Consider the following 22,285-nt stretch of genomic DNA (forward strand, 5'->3'; position numbering starts at 1 on the left):
AGCCTTTTATTATACACGCTATCCTTTGCATATCCTCAGCGAGGCTGTGTGAAAATGCACGCCTTCTTCTGCAGCTTTCACACCCTCCTTTGTTTATACCTTTTACTACCTTTTTCACTTTGTCAATAAAACTTGAGAGACACATGGATAGAATGATTCTTGTATTTACATGGAACTAGGACTGTATTCCAAAAAGACCGCTTGAGCGTGAGCCAGAAAAGCGAGTGCCGCTAGCCAGAGCAGCCTACAGCTGCTTCGTCTACGCAAAATCTCACCTCCTCAATATCCTTCCCACCTGCAATGCATACCTGGATGTCTGTGTGAGGGAGGTGTAGATCTTGCCGTTGACGAAGCAGTCTTGGCGTGTCCTTGCCACGGAGTGGAAATGAGGCGAGGACGAGTGTGGATGATGCGCCATATCAGGTATACCGTTTGGTATATGTGCGTGCAGATGCACAGCAGACTCTGGGTGCTTGTGCATGTCAGTCGGTCATCTTGACGAGGGGCTGTATGAGCAGCGAGTGTCAAGAAGGAGGAATGGGGGATAGAGGGAATGTGCTTGCTGTGTTGGTGTGTCAGTCGTCAAAGTCTGGCACTCTCTGGGACTTGTTTCATGCCTGGTTAGGGCTTGAGTTTGCAACTCCAGCGTTCCAGCGTTCCAGCGTTAGGGAGGAGCTGCTGCTGTGCCTGTCAGGCCGGCGGTGCCTGCCATTTTGTGATCCTTCTGTGCCGAAATCAGGAGCTGCAGACCACACACGATGCTGGATATTTCCTGGCTACCCAGCCAGTATATCCAGGAGCGCTCTGCGTAGGCGGGATCTGTCCATTGTGATGGGAGCCAGTCCTCCACTCTCTGGCATGGCACATTGCCGCTCGCTCCAGCCGTGCACATTGGCATTCCAGCAAACCGACTATGCCGGTGCTGCTGACCAGCAGTGCTGCTGCAAGAGACTCGGCCACTAAAGACACAAGTGCTTGATCCTTAGACTCATTGCTGCCTAGCGGTCTCCACCAGTACCGGCTGTCAGCATACCGGCATATACAAAGACCGCGTGGTACGTGATAGCAACAAGCAATGGTGATGGTGCAGCACACACATATTTGCCTTGTTGCTTTACATACAGTCTACTCAATAAACAGTACTTCAGAACTGATCTCTAATCTCTACACAGCCTGCGTGTCGAAGCCTCACATTACCATGTTGTGTTGGTAGTGAGGCATCGGATCATAGTATCTGAACACGGCAGGACTACCATCCACACTGCTGCTGGTGGTGCCACCGCGTGCTGACTGAAGGTCCTGCTGCAACGGCGAGGTCATAGCTGGTAGCGTGTTTGTAAGTGGCGGTATGCTGATAAGAGACACTGGCAAGCTGGTCGCAGCCAGTGCCATCATCTGGGTGGGGTGCGGAGCGAACTGCATCATGGAGTAGTCCGGGGTTGTCTGTCCGGTGGTAATCATGTGGTGAAGCAGTGCTGCATCGCCGTCGAGTGAAAAAGTGAACTGAGGTGCCATACTGCAAAGCACATTGCCAGGCATGTTACCAAGCACATTGCCAGGAATATTGGCTGTCTGCTGTCCCATGTCCATCGCCTGAAGTGGGGCATTCAGGTGCAGTCCTCCAGCTGCTGCCTCGACCATCTGCATTTGCCTAAGGCTAATATACGGTATATCAGCTGCCTCTTGTGCAAAATGAACCACCGGGCCAGCAAGCCCAGCAGCCTCGCTGGACAGAGCCATCACCTGGTGCTCCAGAGCTGCATCCAGACCTACGTGCTGTCTGCCATGCATGCACAGCCTCTTGATAGCCTTCCTGCGACTGCACTTGCGGACCCGCTCAACAAAGAACTCGCCAGTCGGCTTAAGGATGATCTTGCGGTCGCGGCCGTGCGTCTTGAGTGCCAGCCCACATGAATTGCACACCGAGCTGCCATCTCTCGGACTGCGCCGCCACGTCGACGTCTCGATGGTGCAGCAGTGCGAGCACATCTTGATCTCACCACCATGGTCATCCTGCAGTGGCACCTTTGCTGCGCTTTCCTCGAACCTCTGCAGATCCTCGAGTTCGCTCGGCGACAGCTGTCTGCGTCTTGGGTCGATAGGCGACAGACACGACAGCCCGCCTTTCAGCCGGAACTTGCATTTGTGGGGTGCGTCAGGCACACACTTGGCAGCAGTGCAGTAGGTGAGTCCAGCGGCTCGGTAGGCATCTAGCAGGCCGATGAGGTAGTAGCTGGGGATGGTGGAAAAGGCTGGTGGGATGTAAGGGAACGGCAGGTCGCGCTTGGTGGGATCTGATTCTGCTGGTTCTGGTTCTGCGGGTTCTGGTTCTGCGGGTTCTGGTTCTGCAGGTTCTGATGCCGGTGGCAGCGCAGCCTCGCCAGCTGCTGTATCAGCGGCAGCAGCGTCATCCACAGGTGGAATGGGGCCAGTGGCTGTGAATAGTGAGGCATTCGACCAGTAGTCCTCGCTGTAGACTTGGCGCTCAGATATATTGCCAGTGCCAGCAGTGTGGCAGGCGATAGTGTCGATAGGACGGCGCATGTATTCAGATGTATCAGTACGAGCACTGTGTCTTGAGTGATGGCTTGGTATGTGGATAGTGGAGTGTGTTCTTGGCGGTGATAGCAATGAAAGTGTAGGAATGTATTTTGAGGATTGCAGGTTGTAGATTGCAGGTTGTAGTAAAGGAATGAAAGTGGACTTGCACAAATCACTCGTCCGGTTTATATGCTGTCCCTATGCATACCTCACTGGCTGGCCGTTAGGCACTGCTCATGGCACGGCCACACCTATGCGTCTACTCCACGCTTCTATTTTACCGGAGCATTGGCAGGCTGTCACCAACAATGAGCACATGGCACGCCTATCTGCTATCCTTGCACCGTAGTCTCACGTTCCATCCTCGCACTATTTTACGCATTGCTTTCGCGTCGGCATCGACAAATATAGACCTTGCCTCACTTGCCAATTAAGGCGGTTGCCAGGACGCTATTTGGCAAGCGTGAGCGTAGTCAGTACATTCTCACCTGCGAATCTCTCCTTTTGCTGAAGCTGACATTCACAGTCGGCATAGCACAGCCCAACGGCTAATGCGATAAATGGTGCCATGCCAGGATCCTGCCAGTGTGCTAGCATGCACAAAGCGCAGCTTGGCAGTGTATGGTTGGAGGCATCACATTTCGCATAGTTGGTGCTGATACATATCACGGAATTGTGCTGCATTCTATTTCTAGAATCAGTCGACTTTGTAGCACGGTCCGCCATTTGTGGACTGGATTTCGCCTAGAGCAGCTGGCTAAACCGACGCCTCTCATCACTCCCAAAGCGTGTACGTTGCATCGCCGTGCACTTTGCATTTGGCTGTTAGGATAGAGGAGGTGTGGCATAGTCCAAAGGCAGTTTGGGACCTGAGAGTGGCTCTGTTTGGATCGGCGCCTATTGGATGTACATTCTGATTCTTGATGCGAAACTGAGTGCTCCTCTGTCCTCATTAAGATTGTTTTGTGTGCTTTCTAAGCAGATCAATAGTGTGGCAATGTACATATTGCCTGTTATGTAGACACATTATCCCTGAGATCGCTTGTATTGGTTGTTTCTAACCCAGAGATCCCCACATGCTGTGAGCCTCCCGAAATGCGAATATACACACGATCAACTAGAGCATATTCATGATTCACCAGTTTGTGTGGCCACACCTTGCTCCGGCTATTTCTTGCATGCTATCGGATAATTTCACCGTTATCATACATATCCTTCTCTCTGATTAGCATGATATCATATAATTGTATTGTTTTTTGTTGTGTCTCGGATACTATACACTTGGATACACAACCTCGTGCAACTGTCTGGAATGCATTTACTCTCCAGGCACCTTTCCAATGTGTATATTGAATGTATGGAATATGCTACATGAAAGAAGGAAGGAGGAATCGCCAGGTGAAAGGGGCGGGTTCCCGTCTAAGTAGTGGCGCCAGCCGCCTGGAATAGTATGGCTGGCCATTGTAACCTAAAGGTCTTGATCCATGGATTCTTGAAATCATGTGGATTTGGAACTACAGTTTAAAGTAAATTGATCTTAAGGGCTACTTTGCAGCATATAAAAAATGACTACATATCAAACTGCTCTTGAAGCATACACGATTATAAAGCCACTAGACTCTACACCTGTTACTAAGCAATGCCATATGGTGCTAGCTACCACTCTTGCATTCGCATGAATTGCGATGTTCGGGACACCACATCGACAGAATCACTAGGGATCTGATCATACCCCTCATTCTTGTCTATACAAGACAAGCGGGTCGGCCGTACAGATAAATTCCTCAGTTTTATTCTTTTACTCAATATACCAACACGACAGAATGTAGTATCAGCTGCCATAAGCCCGATCTATAATATTACTGCTATATTTTCTCTTGACAATGATTTGTACCTGCAATTTGCTTTAGATCCGTCTTGCACTCAATGAAATTACTGAAACCAAGACCAATACAGTCTCTATCCCTCTTGCAAACATATAGCCCTTAGTGTCAAGCTATTGCAAAGAAAGCGGCAGTTGATTTATAGCTACCGTATCAGCTCCATATATAAGAGGGAGTATCCATATCGCCTCAATTTCATCTAAGCGATTTCCTCAAGTATTCCTACTTCAATGTACAAGATTGTCCGAACTATACATCTGAGCCTTTGCATTCACTCTACCCTCACCTATCTTATCTTCACAGTTATTTGTGCACGAGATATATCCTGTCTGGTGTAAAGGATAAAACAGTAATACAGATTCAGATATCTTCAGGGTTGCTAAATGATCGTGCCGACCACACGCGTCGATACCTGCAAAACTTTGGAACCAAATTGTCTTGCCGCCACTCAACATTGAACCCTCTTGACAGGTACTTCCACACCTTGGTGGTCCACAAAATGGCCCAGAGACAATCAGTAAAACTAGGTGCATTGTCTGCTTCTTGGAAACATACTGTGAAAGCCACATGTTACAAAGGCTGTTTTCCATTTACAGTGCCACGGATAATAGGAGGCTGTAAAATACCAGCAAGGAACGTTGATTGGGTCGAGTGTGCCACCTGCTGAAAGTGCTCCTGGCTTGGCAGCGCACTATTTTCTGTTCCTTCAAATCCTTTTCCCTTTACTTCAAATGCCCTCAGCTGCATATCGCTGTTGCCTTTAATAATTTTCCACTTTACATATGTCGTTTGAGCTAACACCGTTCGAGCAGTCGCGAGTCGAAATTGCGGCATTCCTCGATGTGAAGCTGGACCCAATCAGCCATGTTGACTTGTCTACCATTATTGTGGTCAGCATAGTTTATATGCTGGATCTTTTTGCGTTTATTTACCTGTTCCTCAACCGCAATTATCCTCCGATAAAAGCTAAAAGCGTGTATATTATGATCAGCTTGTATGCAGCAGCCGTATTGTGGTTCGTTGGCGATATCGTAACAAGCGGTCTAGTCCACCTATATACCAGCAATGTTCTGATGGCTTGTAAGATGTACTTTATCTGGTTTAGAGCATCCTTCGGTACGACGTACATTGCCACCATATTCAGTGTCCGCACTTATGCATTACACCGTGTGTTTTGCCAAGACAAGCCGTTTAAAGGGAAGCTCGTATGGGTTTGCCCCGCATTGGCTGTGGGCTGGGTTTTGCTCCTCGCTGTGGTTTCCAGCCTATTGCCCGAGAGAATGACAACGTACTATGAGGACACACTGGATCTGTGCTATGCGAACACGAGGTATGCCGCCTTTGTTATTGGGATGATATGCTGCTTCTATTCATATATTGTCCTGATCACTTGGCGACTTCGCAAGATACCATTCTCGTTCAACGAGTTCAGAGAGGTCGTTACTGCCTTGGTCATCATCGGCGTGATCATTATTGTCAATTCGTTGGCTATATTCTCCGTCAGGATATACCCGGCCAGTGCAGCATGGCGAAACTCGCTTGTTTACATCGACCACACATGCGCAAACATCGCGTTCTGGACAATTATGTGGGAACCATTCTATCAGTGTATCATGCATCGCGAGGAGTATTTGCAGTATTGGGTCGACACGTTGATGGAGGATGGCATGGAGGATGCATACAATCTTACGAACCGTTTCCCGAACGAGACAAAGCGTCTTGTCGATGGCACCGAACAAGACACAGCTGTTGAGTCAAGGAAGGATCTACACGACTATGGCAACGCTCCAAGCGGCAATGTTGCTGACGGAACATATTGCTTACCCGCAACGCTCTCCGAGCTGTGCTTAGCTAAAAAGCTCTCGCATGACTGAGCTTGTAGATCTGGTCCTCAGCATAGCCTGCTTCTACTGGCATTTGTTTCTCTCATTCACTATCAAGCAAATGAAAAAATAAATTTATATATATGTACAGCAAAACGGAAGTATTGATATTTTGTGTCCAGCCACAGTCAATTTGGGCAATCAGATGGACATTGCATGAACACGTGTCGTGCTGGATGAACTCTCGATCGATGACAGATACCGTGCCGTCATCCCATCATTGTGCATCTTCTCGAAGAACGCCTTCTGGTAGCCCTCTCGGTTAACCAGGCAATTGTATACTGGTGTTGTCACAAGGATGAAGAATGTCACCTGGCCAGCGATCACCTCGATCAATGCGCTTGTGGTTCGAGACCAGATAAACAAAATGTAGTTGGCTAGTATGTGCTGGATAATAGTCTCGTACGCTATCGCAATGCTGGTTATGATGCAGACCGCAAGCATCTCATAGTACTCGTTGAATGACGTGTTGATGTTGCGAGCTAGGAAAGTGGACAGAATTACCGCCAGCCACCCGAACCACACTATCCCAAATGCTATCTCTTTAAACCTGATAGTGTAGCGGCACACGTCGATGCCCTCAATGAGGAATACGCCCAAGGACTCGTGCAGCAATGTCGTGGTGAGGCCAAAGGCAAGGATAATAACGAGAAATATGATGACGGGAATCCAGTAAGACCAGCCCTTTACGGGCTTTCGGTAGCGAAATATTCGAATATAGGTGTAGAGCCGAAATACGTTCACGAAAGTGAACAAAAATACACCCAACAGCACGCGGAACCAAATCGCAAATAGGATACAGCTTCCGCTAAAACTGTTTATATTTCCGACATCCAGCTGTGTTGCGATGGACCCTATGTACCAGATGACTAGTGAGACGAACAGGACCACAAGCAGTGGTATATTTTTGGCCCGAATTGGAGGATATTTGCGATTCCAGACAATGTACAGCATCACGACGAGGTCGATTGCCAGCATCGCGGCGCCAAAAACCACAACTGCTGTGTCCCATCCCGAGTACGTCTGTATTATAACCTCTTGGCCGTCCATATAGATATGTATGTTTCGAGGAGTCGTAATATGTTTTGGGCTCGCATTTTCAGCAAGGCTTTGTGTCGCGAGTGCCGGCATCAGGTTTCATAGTGCGATGAAGGGCTGGAATTGGGTATAAGTACTGTATTGACAAAAAGGAAACAATAGTCGTGTAGGAAAGGAAAGAAGGAAATGCTTGGCATTCGCGATCTGAAGTAACGTCTATCAGCCGCATGATTTGAGGCGCTTAGAGAGGCAGAAGGGGCAGAGGAAATGCAACCGAGGTTCCAGAACCACTCATCAAATGCCCATTAAAGAAAGGTTTTACACCAATGGAAATCATACCAAGTCCGAGGAACTTCCGGGTGTAAGAAAATATTGCTGAAACTATTAGGAGAAAATTTTTTATTCGCCAGAAAAGAAATGTTACTGTGCAACTACAGCCCAGTGGAAAGCAAATACAACTTCCTCTCCGCACGTCGCGCATCAATTATGTGGAATATTCGTGAGGAGTACAGGTTGTTTGAATGTTGAAAAGGATGAAGCATGGGCACTTTGGAAGGGTAATAATAATAGCCGGAGCAAGGTGTGGCCACACAAACTGGTGAATCATGAATATGTTCTAGTTGATCGTGTGTATATTCGCATTTCGGGAGGCTCACAGCATGTGGGGATCTCTGGGTTAGAAACAACCAATACAAGCGATCTCAGGGATAATGTGTCTACATAACAGGCAATATGTACATTGCCACACTATTGATCTGCTTAGAAAGCACACAAAACAATCTTAATGAGGACAGAGGAGCACTCAGTTTCGCATCAAGAATCAGAATGTACATCCAATAGGCGCCGATCCAAACAGAGCCACTCTCAGGTCCCAAACTGCCTTTGGACTATGCCACACCTCCTCTATCCTAACAGCCAAATGCAAAGTGCACGGCGATGCAACGTACACGCTTTGGGAGTGATGAGAGGCGTCGGTTTAGCCAGCTGCTCTAGGCGAAATCCAGTCCACAAATGGCGGACCGTGCTACAAAGTCGACTGATTCTAGAAATAGAATGCAGCACAATTCCGTGATATGTATCAGCACCAACTATGCGAAATGTGATGCCTCCAACCATACACTGCCAAGCTGCGCTTTGTGCATGCTAGCACACTGGCAGGATCCTGGCATGGCACCATTTATCGCATTAGCCGTTGGGCTGTGCTATGCCGACTGTGAATGTCAGCTTCAGCAAAAGGAGAGATTCGCAGGTGAGAATGTACTGACTACGCTCACGCTTGCCAAATAGCGTCCTGGCAACCGCCTTAATTGGCAAGTGAGGCAAGGTCTATATTTGTCGATGCCGACGCGAAAGCAATGCGTAAAATAGTGCGAGGATGGAACGTGAGACTACGGTGCAAGGATAGCAGATAGGCGTGCCATGTGCTCATTGTTGGTGACAGCCTGCCAATGCTCCGGTAAAATAGAAGCGTGGAGTAGACGCATAGGTGTGGCCGTGCCATGAGCAGTGCCTAACGGCCAGCCAGTGAGGTATGCATAGGGACAGCATATAAACCGGACGAGTGATTTGTGCAAGTCCACTTTCATTCCTTTACTACAACCTGCAATCTACAACCTGCAATCCTCAAAATACATTCCTACACTTTCATTGCTATCACCGCCAAGAACACACTCCACTATCCACATACCAAGCCATCACTCAAGACACAGTGCTCGTACTGATACATCTGAATACATGCGCCGTCCTATCGACACTATCGCCTGCCACACTGCTGGCACTGGCAATATATCTGAGCGCCAAGTCTACAGCGAGGACTACTGGTCGAATGCCTCACTATTCACAGCCACTGGCCCCATTCCACCTGTGGATGACGCTGCTGCCGCTGATACAGCAGCTGGCGAGGCTGCGCTGCCACCGGCATCAAGCCCACAAATCCATGCGAATCAGCCGCCGGCGCTGCCACCGGCATCAGAACCTGCAGAACCAGAACCCGCAGAACCAGAACCCGCAGAACCAGAACCAGCAGAATCAGATCCCACCAAGCGCGACCTGCCGTTCCCTTACATCCCACCAGCCTTTTCCACCATCCCCAGCTACTACCTCATCGGCCTGCTAGATGCCTACCGAGCCGCTGGACTCACCTACTGCACTGCTGCCAAGTGTGTGCCTGACGCACCCCACAAATGCAAGTTCCGGCTGAAAGGCGGGCTGTCGTGTCTGTCGCCTATCGACCCAAGACGCAGACAGCTGTCGCCGAGCGAACTCGAGGATCTGCAGAGGTTCGAGGAAAGCGCAGCAAAGGTGCCACTGCAGGATGACCATGGTGGTGAGATCAAGATGTGCTCGCACTGCTGCACCATCGAGACGTCGACGTGGCGGCGCAGTCCGAGAGATGGAAGCTCGGTGTGCAATTCATGTGGGCTGGCACTCAAGACGCACGGCCGCGACCGCAAAATCGTCCTTAAGCCGACTGGCGAGTTCTTTGTCGAGCGGGCCCGCAAGCGCAGTCGCAGGAAGGCTATCAAGAGGCTGTGCATGCATGGCAGACAGCACATGGGTCTGGATGCAGTTCTGGAGCACCAGGTGGTGACTCTGGCCAGCGAGGCTGCTGGGCTTGCTGGCCCAGTGGTTCATTTTGCACAGGAGGCAGCTGATATACCGTATATTAGCCTTAGGCAAATGCAGATGGTCGAGGCAGCAACTGGAGGACTGCACCTGAATGCCCCACTTCAGGCGATGGACATGGGACAGCAGACAGCCAATATTCCTGGCAATGTGCTTGGTAACATGCCTGGCAATGTGCTTTGCAGTATGGCACCTCAGTTCACTTTTTCACTCGACGGCGATGCAGCACTGCTTCACCACATGATTACCACTGGACAGACAACCCCGGACTACTCCATGATGCAGTTCGCTCCGCACCCCACCCAGATGATGGCACTGGCTGCGACCAGCTTGCCAGTGTCTCTTATCAGCACACCGCCACTTACAAACACGCTGTCAGCTATGACCTCGCCGTTGCAGCAGGATCTTCAGTTGGCACGCGGTGGCACCACCAGCAGCAGTGTGGATGGTAGTCCTGCCGTGTTCAGATACTATGATCCGACGCCTCACTACCAGCACAACATGATAATGTGAGGCTTCGACACGCAGGCTGTGTAGAGATTAGAGATCAGTTCTGAAGTACTGTTTATTGAGTAGACCGTATGTAAAGCAATAAGGCAAATATGCGTGTGCTGTACCATCACCATTGCTCGTTGGTATCACGTACCACGCGGTCTTTGTATATGTTGGTATGCTGACAGCCGGTGCTGGTGGAAACCACTAGGCAGCAGTGAGTCTAAGGATCAAGCACTTGTGTCTTTAGTGGCCGAGTCTCTTGCAGCAGCACTGCTGGTCAGCAGCACCGGCATAGTCGGTTTTCTGGAATGCCAATGTGCACGGCTGGAGCGAACGACAATGTGCCATGCCAGAGAGTGGAGGACTGGCTCCCATCACAATGGACAGATCCCGCCTACGCAGTGCGCTCCTGGATATACTGGCTGGGTAGCCAGGAAATATCCAGCGTCGTGTGTGGTCTGCAGCTCCTGATTTCGGCACAGAAGGATCACAAAATGGCAGGCACCGCCGGCCTGGCAGGCATAGCAGCAGCTCCTCCCTAACGCTGGAACGCTGGAACGCTGGAGCGCTAGAACGCTGGAGCTGCAAACCCAGGCCCTCACCAGGCATGAAACAAGTCCCAGAGAGTGCCAGACTTTGACGACTGACACACCAACACAGCAAGCACATTCCCTCTATCCCCCATTCCTCCTTCTTGACACTCGCTGCTCATACAGCCCCTCGTCAAGATGACCGACTGACATGCACAAGCACCCAGAGTCTGCTGCGCATCTGCACGCACATATACCAAACGGTATACCTGATATGGCGCATCATCCACACTCGTCCTCGCCTCATTTCCACTCCGTGGCAAGGACACGCCAAGACTGCTTCGTCAACGGCAAGAGCTACACCTCCCTCACACAGACATCCAGGTATGGATTGCAAGTGAGAAGGATATTGAGGAGGTGAGGTTTTGCGTAGACGAAGCAGCTGTAGGCTGCTCTGGCTAGCGGCACTCGCTTTTCTGGCTCACGCTCAAGCGGTCTTTTTGGAATACAGTCCTAGTTCCATGTAAATACACTGAAATACCACCGCAATTAATCGATATCAACTACACGGCAGTGCCATGGCAGGCATGGCGCTGCAAAGCACAGCTCAGGACGGCAAAGGATGCACTAAATGTTTTTGATTATCAAAGTTGATTTATAGAATACAGTTAATTTTTCTGTTATGACTCCACAAAGGGAAAAAAATGCCAAGAAAAAGTGATTTGTGATATTTCAAAGCATAGCGTCCTCAAAGGTACGCTTGCGTGCAAGGGAATCAGGGGCAGGCGACGACTGCGCCGAGAGTGACGAGGATGGCGTAAAGGCAGGCGACGCCAGGAGCTCGTCAATAAAAGTCATCGGGTCGACAAAATGGCCGTCGATCGGCTGCTGGGCGTACTGCACATTGTCGATGTTCAGCGGAGACTCGGCCGGCAGTGGCTCAGACGCCGGCGACATGGCATCGAACCATGGCGCGGGCTCCTGCACCGGCTGCGCCGGGCGCACAGTGGTGCCGAACATTGGGTCGGACTTGACGGCACCAAACACCAGCGTGGTCAGGAGGTCGTTGAACTGCGAGTTCGGCGCGGTGATCGGCGCTGGCGCACACCCAAAGGTATCCTGGGCAATCTGGTCCATCGCCAACGAGGCCTGCGGCGACAGGACCGGCGACGGAATCTGCTGCTGTGTTGTCGTCAGCTCCGTGTCATTCATATTAATGCCGTTCAGCTCCAGGATCCGCCGGTACATGTCGCGCTCACGCCGGACACTCTCCACCTCGCTCTTGAAGCGCTTATTCGATGCCACCAGGTCCTCGTACTGCGACGCCCGCCACTTGATCTCCTTCTGGCGCACCTTGTCCTTCTGGCGGAACTTCTTCTGCGCCCGCCGGTTCTGCTCCTTGCGGCGCTCCGCTGCTGACAGGTCAGCCGAGATTGGCGGCAGATCGTCGTCGCTGTGCTCCGAAGATTCCAGACTGGCCAGTGCGTTGTGCTCCTCCAGCACAGATACGGGTGTGGTGCAGCGTGCAGGCTTCGTCACTGCGGGCTTTTCGGCTGGCGGCGGCGCCGAAATTGCCGCGGTGCCGCGCAGGGCGCTGATCAGAGCATCGACGCTGGCCGGGTCCAGGGCGCCAATGGTCGGCTCCTGGTCGGCCAGGGCGGTCTCGGGAGCCGGGCTGGCTGGCTCGGGCGTGGTCAGAAGCGAGTCCTGCTCCTTTACGGGCTTTGCATCCAGAAGCAGCGGGCCCGGAGAGCCGTTGCTGGCGGCCTTCAGTAGGGCCAGGTCTTGTGTCGAGAGCATGCCCTGCGGGCCGGTCAGCTTCGAAAGCAGGCTATTCAAGGGCATCGGCTTGTTCGCCTTCGAGAGCGTCGAGATCAGCCCCTGCTGGGTTGTCAGCTGGGCCAGCTCGCTCTTGCTTGGCATGGCGCCCTTGGCGGTGATCGGCTGCTGCTGCTCAATCAGCTTCTTGAGCTGGTCGTCGTCCAGGTTCTTTGGCACCACGGTGATGGCGGGCACCAGGCGACGCATCGCGATATGCTGTAGTCTGCTAAGCGACATTGTGTGGAAAAAAAAGGAGGTGATAGCGAGAAAAAAGACGCTTTGGGGGTGGGCGATGCTGGTGGAAGAGTAAAGAAAAAGGTATGCGCGAGTTGCAAAAGCGAAAAAAAAACTGGGCTCCTTTTTGTATAGCGGAGGATTATGAGGAGGAAGAAAAAGAGACGGAGAGATATGAAGTATTAGGCTGGAGATAGCGAGGGGTTAATATACTCTTCGGAATGGGTATGCTGCCAAGAAGAGGGGGAGGGTGCGTTATGAGAGTGGAAACCGCAAAAAAAAACAAAACGGACTGTCAACTGGAACGATTGGCTGACTATCGGACGACTGTGCTTGGCCAGTGGTGGGATGGGCGGTTCACACAGGTAGAGCTGGCATTCAAATCTCTGTTCCTAAACAAGGGCAGGAGTATAAACACTAGCAGGAAAACTGGTGTTTAGAAAATATACGATCAGGTCTGTATGAAGGAGAGAAATTGTGGAAAGGAAAATGTTCAGCCTGTGCGCAGCTGCAGTTGTTAATATACTTCAGGCTTCAGCAGTACCTTGGTGGTTTTCCAGGCTTTAGGCGGGGCGGCGATGCCAAGCGCCAAAACGAGAAAAATTCTTCTTCCCACCCCAGCCAATGGATGGCGATCAAAGCCACGCGGGCAGACATTTTCTCACCCATGGCTGCTGTTTTCATGCTCGAAGTTCCGGGCAAAGCCCGCCCTGTAATAAAGGGAGCGCTGATATCTATTTTCCGAACAGCTCCGTTGGGGAGGGGGATACGACTTGCTAGGAGGAGCTTGATTTCGCAAGGGGCCTTAAGCTCGCTGGACAGGCGGATATTTGGCGCCAGAGGAGCCACCCATAGACCTGTTGCAGCTCCAAAAGCGGGGCGGGAACACGGACCCAGGGCTGTTTGCAGGAAGGTAAAAAGTAGGTTCTATTGGCAGAGGGCATGGGCGTAGACCAAATCAGCCAGGCAGCGCCCGGTGGTGACACAAAGTGCGGCGACACTGACCAGCAGCAGGAGAGCAGCGGTCGACTTCCTTACTCGTTTGGGCGGCTCCCCGGCCTGACTCACCAAAAGCTGCTCAATGGATGTCGATCCAATCACAAGGCGACGCACAGGCAAAAAGACGGCAAAGGAAAGCGCGAAAAGCGCAACCACCGCGGCACGGTGACGCAGCGGCGGATGCGGCGGGACCGGCGGCAAAGCCAGGGGCTGTGGCTCGGGCTTGCGCTGGCGCAGGCTATTTTCAGTGGACTTGTCCTCTGGCTTCCGACAGGTGCAGGCGAGATCGCCGCAGGAATCGCACACTCGCAGACAGCCAACAGTAGTCTCGATGTGAAGTAGGGACTGGCGTGGGTCGCGCAGTGGGCGGAGCTGCACGGGCTGGCCCTGGCAGAGCACGCCGGAGAGCGCCGGCTCAATCGCGATAGAGCACTCGTGACAGCTGCTATCTCCGGTGACGCGCACCAGGCTTAGCTGACTGCTTATCTCCAGCACGCGCAGACTGATTGGCGCGCAAGTGGCCGTGACTGGCTCGCCATCCACTTGCGCCAGCACATTGTATCCGGAAGGGTACATGCACGTATGCACGAGGATATCGGCAAGGACCGGGACGGGCGTTTCGGAGTCCGACTCGCTTTCCTGCTTGTGTAAGCACAGGCCAGCCTCAACCACAGCCGTGTATTTCCTTGCGTCACTATCGAAGTCCTCAGTAATTACGCGATTTGCATCAAACTCGCGGCGCACCAACCCGTCATCGTCGCTGACCTCGGCCACCACCGAATACCCTGGGCCAAGCCGCAGTTCGCGCGTCGGCGCTACCAGCCGCGGGATTGCTGGCTGGCCCGCGGCCTGACGCAATGCAGCCAAGTGCAAGAGAGGCACTGCGGCAGAGTAAGAGCGACGCAGCGCCAGCGGCACATTACCGGCGAGGTCCACGCAGCACGCAACAGTGACGCGGCAGGAATTATACGCAATATTGCTTTGGATGCGCTCGACCGCGTCAATGGGCGATACATGGACGGCATACAGGGCCACGTGCGCGCGCACAGCCGTCTGCAGCGGCAGCGTCTGCGGCACACTGGCTTCCACATACGTAGCGGTCTGGCTGAAATAGTCTGGCTTCCCGGCCTGGAACTGCTCGCGCTGCATTGCAGACACTGTCAGGGCGTCGCGGCGGCCGCACAGCAATGGCACGTGCAGACGTGCGTAGCTGACTGCGACGCTGCCCAAGTGCTCCACCGCACGTGACGAGGCAAACAGCACCGCGTCCCAGTCCTGGCGCTGCCGCAACGCCTGCATGGCCATGTCCACTGAGACCCCCTGCAGGACACTGACGGCTACAGTCACCGGCACCTCCTCATGCAGTGGCTCGACGATGCGCTCGTAGACATTGCCCGGCTTCCACGCCCACATGCTGGCAGTCCGCAGCGACGCCTTCTCGTCGGCCGGCTCGCCCATGTCGGAGATTTCGCGACGCAGCTCAGCGAACCGCTCCACCTGCATGCGCATGTAGTCGCCTGCCTCCACTCCCCCGCTGCCCATCGAGTAGTTGCGGATCAGCAGCGGCCCGCTGCCAGCACTGCTGGTGGTGTCGCTGGCGGTGTCGCTGGGCAGTGGCTCCACAGGCCCGCCACGCACAATCCGCTGCCGGTCAGCCACGGAAACCGACTGGCACTGCGCGTATAGCATCGGATCGGTGTCCCGCCGGAGATACCGCACGCGCGCCGCCGCGCCATTCACAGTAACGCGCGGCGGCACCGACCACGGGCCCACCAGCGCCGGGCCGGGCTCCGTCGGCACCACCAGCGACGACCGGCTGCCCGCCACACCGGCCACGCACCGCCGCACAACACTTATGCTGGCCGACTGCGTGCGCTGATGCCGCACACGCACACGCGTGGCATGCGGGTCAGCCTCCGGGTCGACAAAGCAGGCGATCTCCGAGTCACTGAAAAACGGCTCTGCCTGAAGCTCCACTGCCGCCGGCTCAGTATGCTCGCCTTGCAGGCCATATGCCCACACGCGGTGCTCAATGCGCAGCTCGATTTCGCTCGGCCCACCGGACGCGCATTGCACAATGAACTGAACCGAGTCTCCCTCGGTTGACATGGCGACGCGCGCATTGCGCGTCCACACGACGGCGGGCGGGGCGCCGTGCTTGTCCAGGTGCTGGACCAGACATGTGATGTTGCGCTCCACCGCCTCCCGGGCGTGTATGGGCAGCTGCGGCAGCCATCCGCCGGGCCGCATCTGCTGGTAATGGGTCAGCCGCACCACCGCCTGGCGGCGGGGCTCGCCGACTGCCTTCTGGCCGCCGATGCTCATCCGCTCGCTGCCCAGCGCCCGCGCCAGCGTCGAGTTCTCCACCACCCACGCCGACAGCCCCACGTGGGCGCGCACCGGCTCCGAAGCCTGCAGCTCGGGCAGCTCCCCACTTTCCTCCACCGAGCACTCAGCCAGCTCGAGCCGGCTGCGGTGGTTCGTTGTCCACGCCCGGCACACCACCGCGTCGCGCGCTGCCCGAGCCCACGTCCCTGTGTTTCCATGACGCAGCAATGTGCTGGTGGCGGATAACTGCCGGATCTCCTGCGTCTCGTCCCAGAAGCCCGAAGCCCCGGGGCTCGCCAGCACGCTGAATACGTCAAAGATCGTCCACCCTGAGATTGATGCCGATGCGCGTAGAATCGGGCCCGAGAGCCCCTCCACGTCCGTCTCCGTCTTGGACAGTGTGATCCCGCCTGATGCGCTTGTCCCTAGCGACACCCACGCCGATGATGCTATTTGCACTGCCTGCCGCAGCCGGACAAGTGGAGGAGCATCATTTACTGGCTGCGGATCACTTGGCACCGAGTCTTCTGGCGCTGAGTCTTCTGGCGCTGAGTCCTCCGGTAGTGAGTCTTCCGATACTGGGTCTACAAGCGATGGTGGGGTCTCTTGATACTCTGGCGTCCCCTGATCTCCTTGCGTCTCCTGATCGCCTTGTGTCTCCAGGCCCACCACTGTACTGCCTACCGATGGCTCACGCGACCCCTGTGCCGTCGTATCTGTCTCTCTGATCATCTCGGGGACTGGCATCCGCGGCCTGCCGGGCCTGGCCTTGAATGCATCAATCTCCGGCACGGCCTCGCGCACCTCCACCAGCTCGCCATTCACCACTACGCCCTGATTGCCCTCGCCCCTCCTGACCACCACCGTGACCCGGTACGCCGGCTCAGCAACCGGCGGATTCACAATCCTGACCAGATACCTCTGCTGGACTCGGAAGCACTGCACGAAATGCCGCCCGGCAAATTCCGCCGCGTCCTTCATCTCCTGCAGAGCCCGCATACCACGCGCCCGCCGGCGCCCGCGCTGGAACTCCTCGGGCGTCAGCGCCAGCTGCCGCTCGGTGAACAGCTCGGGCGCCATCCGGTGCATTTCCTCGACCGCCTGCCACACCTGCTGCGGGGTGGCGAATCCCGTGACCTGGAACTCCACCAGCACCTCTCCTTTCTCCACCTGGAACTCTACCACCGAGTCCTCCAGTCGCGCCCTGGCCACGACCGCCGCCTCGGCCTCGCCCTCCCTTACGATCCCGCCGTGCTTGCCCTGCCGCTGCAGCGAGTCCGTTAGGTACACCGACAGCGAGTCTGCGTGCCCGGCCAGCCGTGCTATCACCGGCGGGCCCGCGTCTGCCATCGCGTATGTCAGCTCCCAGCCGCCATTGGCCCAGTCGCGACGGTCCATGGTCACGTGCACTCCCATCCGCACCAGCCGCGGCGGCGCCCGCCGTGCCCGCACAAACCCGACCAGCGCTGAAACCAGCTGCGCCGACGCACTGCAAGCCAATGCGTTGCTGCCGCGCCACGACCCCAGCGATAGGTGCAGGAAGCACGTGATCTCCACACACACCCGCCCGCGCCCGCCCACCACCTCCACGCACCACGCCCACAGCTGCGACTCGGCGCGCTTCATTCCCTGGGTCCTGCGCAAATACCCCGGGTCGTCTGCAGCCTCCCTTAGCGACGTGGCCACGCACACCACCGTGGTCGGGTCCACCAGCGACGTCTCGACCATCACCAGCTCCCTGCTGTGCTTGAATCTCTTGCAGCCCGGCACGGGATTCCTTAGTTTCGAGTAGGTGATGCTGGTGTGTGCGTCGAGCATCTCCAAAACCCGGCTGCTGTCAACAAAGTGGTTCCAGAAATGCCGCAGGCCAGGGCACTCCAGCACGGCCTGCCAGTCGCGCAGCTCCAGCGTCTCGCCCTGGTGAAGCGGCACCGAGGCCGTCAGCCGGTATGTTTCTGTCGCTTGCCCGTCTCGCCCCGTCACTTGCTTTTTACTGAGCTCCACCGCCACCTCGCCTGGTGTGCCTGTGGCCTGTACTGGCGTCCAGCCCTCCACTGTTGATTTGAGCGACACAAACTGCGCCAGCGCCTGTCCGAGCGCCGCCACCTGCCGCTCGCGCAGTCTAAATGGAATGCTATATTAGTGTGCATTTCATTTGCTACTTTTTTTTAGCTGGAGCGGCATTTCAGCCTTTACGTAACTGGCTCAGGTCCAAGTCGGTGTCCATGTCGAATACTATGCAATAAATGTTAGCTGAGGGGGTCTCTGGCCAAGAAGCTCAAGCGTGTTGCACCAAAAGACCTGTGAATACGCAAGAGCGATTGAAAAATAGCGGTTTCAGGTGTAGCTTCCCTTCCTCCCACTGTGTTTTACAGAATATTAATAATTGGCATAAAATAAAGTGAAATAGCAAGACAAGGAGGCAGACATGTTTCGCCACACAAGACCTTGCATTTCAAGAACCAAGTAAATCCCCCTTCCACATCAGCTTTTTTCCTTTTCAAGCCCAAGAAAGAAATCTACTCATGGACGATCACGCCGGCGGCGGCACCACGTCGTAAATGTCAATGTGCGCGCCGCTCTCAAACTCCCACTTGTCGAGCAAATCGCACATAATCCCGGCCGTCACCGCCATGCCCACCAGCTTCTTCTCCTTGTGCAGATCGCCGTAAATTTGCTTCTGCTCCGGATCGCCCACCGTCGTGCGCACCACCTCCTGCATGTCATTGTCCAGTGGGCCCGGCGCATAGCTCAGCAGCTTTACGCGCTGATCCCCCTGACTCTCCAGCGCCGCCACCTTCAACAGCTGGTCGCGCGCTGCCTTAATAGCCGCATACAGCCCCCAGTTGCTGAACCCCATGATGGCCAGCAATGACGACACGTTGACCACGCAAATCCGCTCAGCATTCTGCTTTTTGGCGAACCCCAGAAACCGCCCCGTCAGGACACTGAATGAGACAAAGTTAATGGTCGCGTATTCAGATATCTCCGCCGCACTGTAGTCCACCACGTGCTTGCTCAGATCCCCCAGCGTGCCGGCGTTGTTCACCAATGTCAGCCGCAGCGGACCGGTGGCCTCCTGCGCAATCGCGCCCACCTTGTCGAGCACCACCGAGGCCCAGCTGTCCGAAGGCTCTGAGAGCTCAAAGTCCGCTATTATGTACGTGCGCGTGGTGCTGCTGATGCACTCGCTGCTGGCGCTCTCCAAATCCCGACGGTTGCGACCGACTAGCACGATGTGCCGGGTTTCGGCTTCGGAGCTGCGCGCGGCAAGTGTCTGCGCGATTGCACGACCGAGGCCGCGTCCGGCACCAGTGACGACGAAAATGTGGTTAATTAAGGTCATTTTAAAAAAAACGCTGAAGATAAGAGAAGTCCCTTGAACCACCCCGGTTCTCACGGTCTGGATATGCTCGATTGTCCGTTTCTGGCTCGCCGGCTCTGCAATCCAGGAGCTGGGGCAATCTCCCTTTGCCCTGGTTTGAATCACGTGCTACACCGCCAGCATCATCTTTGGCCAAAAGCCCCATCGCCTATACTATCCACAAGGACCATATTTACACCTTGCGCAAGAACCGAGCAGCATTGTTGACGAGCCCAGCTGCACGCTCCTCGTAGGCCTGGAATGCCTCCCAATCGCCATCCTCGGCAGCTTCAGCCAGGGCTGGGAATACCTGCGAGTCGTAGCCCATCCAGCGGCCAGGGCTGACCAGAATGTGCTTGTACCACTCGCGACCCGGAATACCACTGGGGTCAATGAAATGGCGCTCGAGTTTGGCAACCCGCTCATTGATGCTCTTGCGCAGCTGGTGGCAGCGAGCACGGCGGCGATTGCCGGCCATCTGGCAGCCCTCACCATAGACACGTTGTAGATAGTGGAGTCTCCTCTCCAGATACTGTGCACTGCGAAGCAGATTGTGCTGGGCACGACGGAGATGGCGGAACTTTTTGGTAATAGCCCGATCCACATCAGTTGTGTCAGGGAGCTGTGAGGCAACGTATTTCTCAATGACATTGAGATACTGCTGCAACTCCTCGGCATATGTCGTCGGCTTGAGGTCAAGCACTGGGTCGTCTGCGATGCGGATGGTCAGTAGACCCCACAGACGCGTCATGGCCTGGTGGAGCTTGAAGTCGGGGTCAATAAACCTTGTCATCCAGTTAAAGCTGTCGTAGTTGGAATGGTACGCGCCTTCATAACCGCCGAACCCCATGTTAATGGACGAGATTCCAGCATGTGCCATGAATGGCGCATAATCGCTTCCAGAGCCAAGCGAGTAAATAGCTGGCTTCTCAAGCCTATCGTCGCCAGCATTCCTAGCCGAATCCTTTAGCCAGACATCGTAGACAGTCTGGTTAGAGTTTGGGTACGGCACTTGCTTAGTGGCTTCATGCAACAGATGCGCAAACACTGGTGATGCACCAACGGCATACTCTCCACCACCCACAGCACCGTCGACATTGATGTAGGCGACAGCCTCTGCGTTAAGCCAGCTGCGGTTCTCCTCAACCCACTCGGTGGAACCGATCAGGCTGTACTCCTCAGCATCCCAGGAGCCGAGGATGATGGTGCGACGCGGGCGCCAGCCAAGCTTCAGAAGCTTGCCGAGACCTCGTGAGAGCTCAAGAAGGGCAGCGGATCCGGAAGATGGATCATACGCACCGGCGCACCAGGCATCGCGGTGGTTGCCGATCACGACAGCGCGGTTTGGCTCACTCCAGCCTGGGATCCTGGCGATGACGTTCTGGATAGGAGTAATCTTGTACTCAACCTTGTTGAGCAGATTGACGCTCAACTCGCTCGGACCGGTCCAGTACTCAACGCCCTTAGATGTCAGACCACCGACCCAATTGTCACCGACCTCCTTTGCCGGTTTGCCGAGTCCCTTCAAGGCACGCAGCAGCGGCTCGACATCGCGGTACGACAGAGGCAGTGACGGGATGCGATTAAGATTGGCTGCTTCACTCGGGTCAAGGCGCGGCGCATCCTTAGTCGCAGCATAGCCGGGCGTGAGCGGATCGCCAGGGTGAATCTGGATGAGCGAGACAGAGCCACGCTGGAACGACGACTCGGGCCTCCACGGCCCTTCCGGGTAGACAGGACCTTGGACATAGCCATCCTCAGCAGGGTCCGAGTAAATAAGCACGCCGCGCGCGCCACCCAGACCAGCAGCATAGACCTTGAGGCCGCGTGTCATGCCGCCGTAGCGCACAAGCACAACCTTGTCCTTGATGCTGATGCCGGCTGCCTTGAGGGCCTTGAAATCGTCGAGTGAGCCGTAGTTTGCATAGACGAGCTGACCGGTGACGTTTCCGTTGGCTGAGTACCCGTGAAAAGCAGGCAGGTTGTTCGGGTCCTCTGATGCAGAATCTCCAGGAATGATGTCCTCCTTGAGCCCAGCTTCAAAGTGGGCTTGGCCCGTAGTTGCGTTAAACAGTGCAACGCGTTGGTCAACCGGATAGTTCATCCACGGGTAGTACTCGACAATCTCTGCCTCGATTCCCTGCGCTTGAATGTAGTCGCGCGTATAGACAGCCTGGGTGCGGTTGACACCAGCAACATGCGTCCCGGACGTGTAATACCAGAGGTTTTCGCGCAGATGCCTGGTGCTGGGTAGGCTGAGGAAGACTCCGCCTGCGTCAAAGTTGGGACTGGGTGCATGATTCTGGTCGGTGTGGTGATGGTCGCAAGTGGCAACGTACTGACGGACAAAGCCAAGAGTCAGAAGCGACCCAGCCAGCGCTAGCAAACCAACTTTGACTTTGTTTGCTGTGGACTGGCTGCGACACTTGGCCAAGAGTGTCACAGAATCATCCAACGTCTCGTGAGCTAACTGAATTTTTCGTCAGACATGAAATGCAGCTAATGGAAGAATGAAAACGATGTTTACGAATGAAACCAACTAGG

General features: G+C 54.7%; 10 protein-coding genes across 10 annotated transcripts; 3 read left to right on the forward strand and 7 right to left on the reverse strand.

Annotated features, from left to right (window-relative positions):
- Window positions 1–249: 249 nt before the first annotated feature.
- DL89DRAFT_267668 (uncharacterized protein) lies at window positions 250–747 on the reverse strand. Its single transcript, XM_040887599.1, has one exon. It carries the CDS (start codon window positions 479–481, stop codon window positions 272–274), a length of 210 nt encoding a protein of 69 aa, XP_040743134.1. The 5' UTR covers window positions 482–747; the 3' UTR covers window positions 250–271.
- Window positions 748–1,188: 441 nt separating this feature from the next.
- On the reverse strand, window positions 1,189–2,544 carry DL89DRAFT_316837 (uncharacterized protein; the record flags this gene model as incomplete). Its single annotated transcript, XM_040891075.1, has 1 exon — window positions 1,189–2,544. The coding sequence occupies one exon, from the start codon at window positions 2,542–2,544 to the stop codon at window positions 1,189–1,191; it is 1,356 nt and encodes a 451-aa protein (XP_040743135.1).
- Window positions 2,545–5,137: 2,593 nt separating this feature from the next.
- Window positions 5,138–6,366, forward strand: DL89DRAFT_267669 (uncharacterized protein). The gene has a single exon (XM_040887600.1). The coding sequence runs from the start codon at window positions 5,207–5,209 to the stop codon at window positions 6,296–6,298; it is 1,092 nt and encodes a 363-aa protein (XP_040743136.1). The 5' UTR covers window positions 5,138–5,206; the 3' UTR covers window positions 6,299–6,366.
- Window positions 6,367–6,425: 59 nt separating this feature from the next.
- On the reverse strand, window positions 6,426–7,520 carry DL89DRAFT_267670 (uncharacterized protein). The gene has a single exon (XM_040887601.1). The coding sequence runs from the start codon at window positions 7,355–7,357 to the stop codon at window positions 6,449–6,451; it is 909 nt and encodes a 302-aa protein (XP_040743137.1). The 5' UTR covers window positions 7,358–7,520; the 3' UTR covers window positions 6,426–6,448.
- A 1,559-nt stretch (window positions 7,521–9,079) lies between these two features.
- Window positions 9,080–10,483, forward strand: DL89DRAFT_293093 (uncharacterized protein; the record flags this gene model as incomplete). The annotated part of the gene is made up of 1 exon (XM_040890361.1): window positions 9,080–10,483. One exon carries the CDS (start codon window positions 9,080–9,082, stop codon window positions 10,481–10,483), a length of 1,404 nt encoding a protein of 467 aa, XP_040743138.1.
- Window positions 10,484–10,924: 441 nt separating this feature from the next.
- DL89DRAFT_267671 (uncharacterized protein) lies at window positions 10,925–11,438 on the forward strand. Its single transcript, XM_040887602.1, is given in 2 exon segments — window positions 10,925–11,015; window positions 11,032–11,438. The coding sequence occupies 1 exon segment, from the start codon at window positions 11,207–11,209 to the stop codon at window positions 11,414–11,416; it is 210 nt and encodes a 69-aa protein (XP_040743139.1). The 5' UTR covers window positions 10,925–11,015; window positions 11,032–11,206; the 3' UTR covers window positions 11,417–11,438.
- A 181-nt stretch (window positions 11,439–11,619) lies between these two features.
- Window positions 11,620–13,162, reverse strand: DL89DRAFT_161096 (uncharacterized protein). The gene has a single exon (XM_040883664.1). It carries the CDS (start codon window positions 13,051–13,053, stop codon window positions 11,728–11,730), a length of 1,326 nt encoding a protein of 441 aa, XP_040743140.1. The 5' UTR covers window positions 13,054–13,162; the 3' UTR covers window positions 11,620–11,727.
- An 815-nt stretch (window positions 13,163–13,977) lies between these two features.
- Window positions 13,978–18,195, reverse strand: DL89DRAFT_257709 (uncharacterized protein; the record flags this gene model as incomplete). The annotated part of the gene is made up of 1 exon (XM_040885550.1): window positions 13,978–18,195. One exon carries the CDS (start codon window positions 18,193–18,195, stop codon window positions 13,978–13,980), a length of 4,218 nt encoding a protein of 1,405 aa, XP_040743141.1.
- A 523-nt stretch (window positions 18,196–18,718) lies between these two features.
- On the reverse strand, window positions 18,719–19,828 carry DL89DRAFT_161091 (sepiapterin reductase). Its single transcript, XM_040883663.1, has one exon. It carries the CDS (start codon window positions 19,721–19,723, stop codon window positions 18,911–18,913), a length of 813 nt encoding a protein of 270 aa, XP_040743142.1. The 5' UTR covers window positions 19,724–19,828; the 3' UTR covers window positions 18,719–18,910.
- On the reverse strand, window positions 19,766–22,266 carry DL89DRAFT_267673 (Zn-dependent exopeptidase). The gene has a single exon (XM_040887603.1). It carries the CDS (start codon window positions 21,843–21,845, stop codon window positions 19,935–19,937), a length of 1,911 nt encoding a protein of 636 aa, XP_040743143.1. The 5' UTR covers window positions 21,846–22,266; the 3' UTR covers window positions 19,766–19,934.
- Between the last annotated feature and the right edge of the window lie 19 nt (window positions 22,267–22,285).

This window comes from Linderina pennispora, assembly GCF_002104995.1.
Source record: "Linderina pennispora strain ATCC 12442 chromosome Unknown DL89scaffold_7, whole genome shotgun sequence".
NCBI lineage: Eukaryota > Fungi > Kickxellomycota > Kickxellomycetes > Kickxellales > Kickxellaceae > Linderina > Linderina pennispora.

Excerpts from the sequence above, each read along its gene's own strand:
- DL89DRAFT_267673 (XM_040887603.1), bottom strand. The coding sequence starts at position 21,845 with ATGAACTATCCGGTTGACCAACGCGTTGCACTGTTTAACGCAACTACG.
- DL89DRAFT_267668 (XM_040887599.1), bottom strand. The coding sequence starts at position 481 with ATGCACAAGCACCCAGAGTCTGCTGTGCATCTGCACGCACATATACCA.
- DL89DRAFT_267670 (XM_040887601.1), bottom strand. The coding sequence starts at position 7,357 with ATGGACGGCCAAGAGGTTATAATACAGACGTACTCGGGATGGGACACA.
- DL89DRAFT_267669 (XM_040887600.1), top strand. The coding sequence starts at position 5,207 with ATGTCGTTTGAGCTAACACCGTTCGAGCAGTCGCGAGTCGAAATTGCG.
- DL89DRAFT_161096 (XM_040883664.1), bottom strand. The coding sequence starts at position 13,053 with ATGTCGCTTAGCAGACTACAGCATATCGCGATGCGTCGCCTGGTGCCC.
- DL89DRAFT_267671 (XM_040887602.1), top strand. The coding sequence starts at position 11,207 with ATGCACAAGCACCCAGAGTCTGCTGCGCATCTGCACGCACATATACCA.
- DL89DRAFT_161091 (XM_040883663.1), bottom strand. The coding sequence starts at position 19,723 with ATGACCTTAATTAACCACATTTTCGTCGTCACTGGTGCCGGACGCGGC.